General features: G+C 32.0%; 1 protein-coding gene across 1 annotated transcript in view; it reads right to left on the bottom strand.

Annotated features, from left to right (window-relative positions):
* The window catches only part of LOC102582247 (UPF0481 protein At3g47200-like), a 12788-nt gene extending 11508 nt beyond the window's left edge, over nucleotides 1–1280 (bottom strand). Inside the window, exons 1-2 of the mRNA XM_015315011.1 lie at nucleotides 1163–1280; nucleotides 689–937 (exon numbers count right to left, since the gene is read on the bottom strand). Coding sequence (XP_015170497.1) covers nucleotides 689–937; nucleotides 1163–1280 — 367 coding nt within the window. The remainder of the gene's footprint in view (nucleotides 1–688; nucleotides 938–1162) is intronic.
* Between the last annotated feature and the right edge of the window lie 411 nt (nucleotides 1281–1691).

Genomic DNA, 1691 nt, shown 5'->3' with positions numbered 1-1691 from the left:
GGTTTTAGCTTTATTTAAATATTTGGTTATTTAGTTTAAATTAATTAATAGCTTATATTTCTAGTTAATTAGTTTATAATTAAATTATTATATAATTATGTGTCTAATTACCACATTTTATGAATATTCAAAAATCGTCTCAAAAAGAGTTTGTTTTAATTAAATATTCAATTAAATTAATTTGGTTTAAAGTATAAGTTATTTATTTTATTAGTTTAATTATTCTTATTTTATGTTATTTTGTCTTATTTAATTTTGTTGATTTGAAAAGCACATTTTATTTAAGTTACGTTACTTAAGTTATGGCTATAGTTTTAAATTAATTAGTTTATAATTAAGTTAATTATTTTATTTTGTTAAGATTAAGAAGCTCGTTAATTAATTAATATCAATTTATCTTATTTAATTACTAGCCGAATCTACCTTAGCTAAAATCTAATTGGCTAAGTTTTTCTAACCCCCTTTCAACCGACGCCACTCATTTTTTTTTTTTACAATTAATAACAACCCTTTAATACAACAATGCAATGATCCAAACATATCCAAAACAATACAATACATGCATGTACCAACCGACCCAACAATATATTATAATAATACAACAGCATACACTAACTGACCCCACCCTTTTTTTTTCCTTTTTAATTCCTAAACATACAATACATACATTCAAAACATTTATACATACGTACAGCAGTAACCAATGACCCCCCACGTTCTCCTTCTTCTCCAGCATTCAAAAATGTCAAAGTAGTAGCAGCAATTCGGCAGAATCCACAGAAAAGCAAGCGTCTGCCCTCACCAACTCGTTCTAGCCTGCTGCCTTGTCCGGATTTTCTGGAATTTTGGAGAAAATCTCGTCCCAGCTGCTCCCTGTTTCTGGAAGAAGGATTTTGAACTTTGAATTCGGAGGAGAATTCCGTTTCTGCCCCTGTTCCTATCCGTTCTTCATTCAAAACGTGAATTGGAATTTCCCCTATATATATGTCTCTCCTTCTCCATTTAAAGGGTTGGAAAATTTAGAGCAAAAGACTAAGATCAATTTAAGCAAAATAGCTAAAATACATACAAAATACACTTTGGGAAAAGAGAACTAGTTTTGAGTATTTTGGGTTCGGCATTCTGTCCAGGCTTCTTAATCGCTGCTTGTGGTCAAGTTTACGTAGTGGTGGAGTCGTCCCCTGTTCATCGTTTCCAGTTCGCTGCCCCAACAAGGTAAAATAACTCTTGGCCTTTGTCCTTTCTTCTCCTCGATTCCAATGAGCGCTGAATAATGACATATTCGTTGTTGGTTACTAGCTTATCTTACATGATTTGTTTTCGAGCCTAAGTTGCCTTTTTTGTTTTTAATATTTTCGGAAATGGGTGAAACGTATGTCACATTTCCAAGTTGATTTAATGTATGTTCAAGCATGTTTTCTCTGTTTACAGTCTTCTTAAGTTTCATGAGTGATGTTTCTTGTTTAAAGCTTTGGTTTGTCCCTTTATTAATCATAGCGATATCGTTCTTTTTTATCTTGATGAAATAATGTTCATGCCTTTGGCTATGTGTTTAGAGGATGCCGAAATAGTTACTGAGCCGTTGCTTGTGCTTGTTTTCGAGTTTCAATCTTGTTATGTTCGGATTGTGGGTCTTATTTCATATTTTTCGGTATTTCGGTTTTGTTTAAATCGTTGACAATGTTGTTTTT

Source organism: Solanum tuberosum, unplaced genomic scaffold (assembly GCF_000226075.1).
Source record: "Solanum tuberosum cultivar DM 1-3 516 R44 unplaced genomic scaffold, SolTub_3.0 scf00330, whole genome shotgun sequence".
Lineage (NCBI taxonomy): Eukaryota > Viridiplantae > Streptophyta > Magnoliopsida > Solanales > Solanaceae > Solanum > Solanum tuberosum.
Note: the sequence above shows the minus strand (reverse complement) of the source record. Positions and strands in the feature narration are given on the sequence as shown.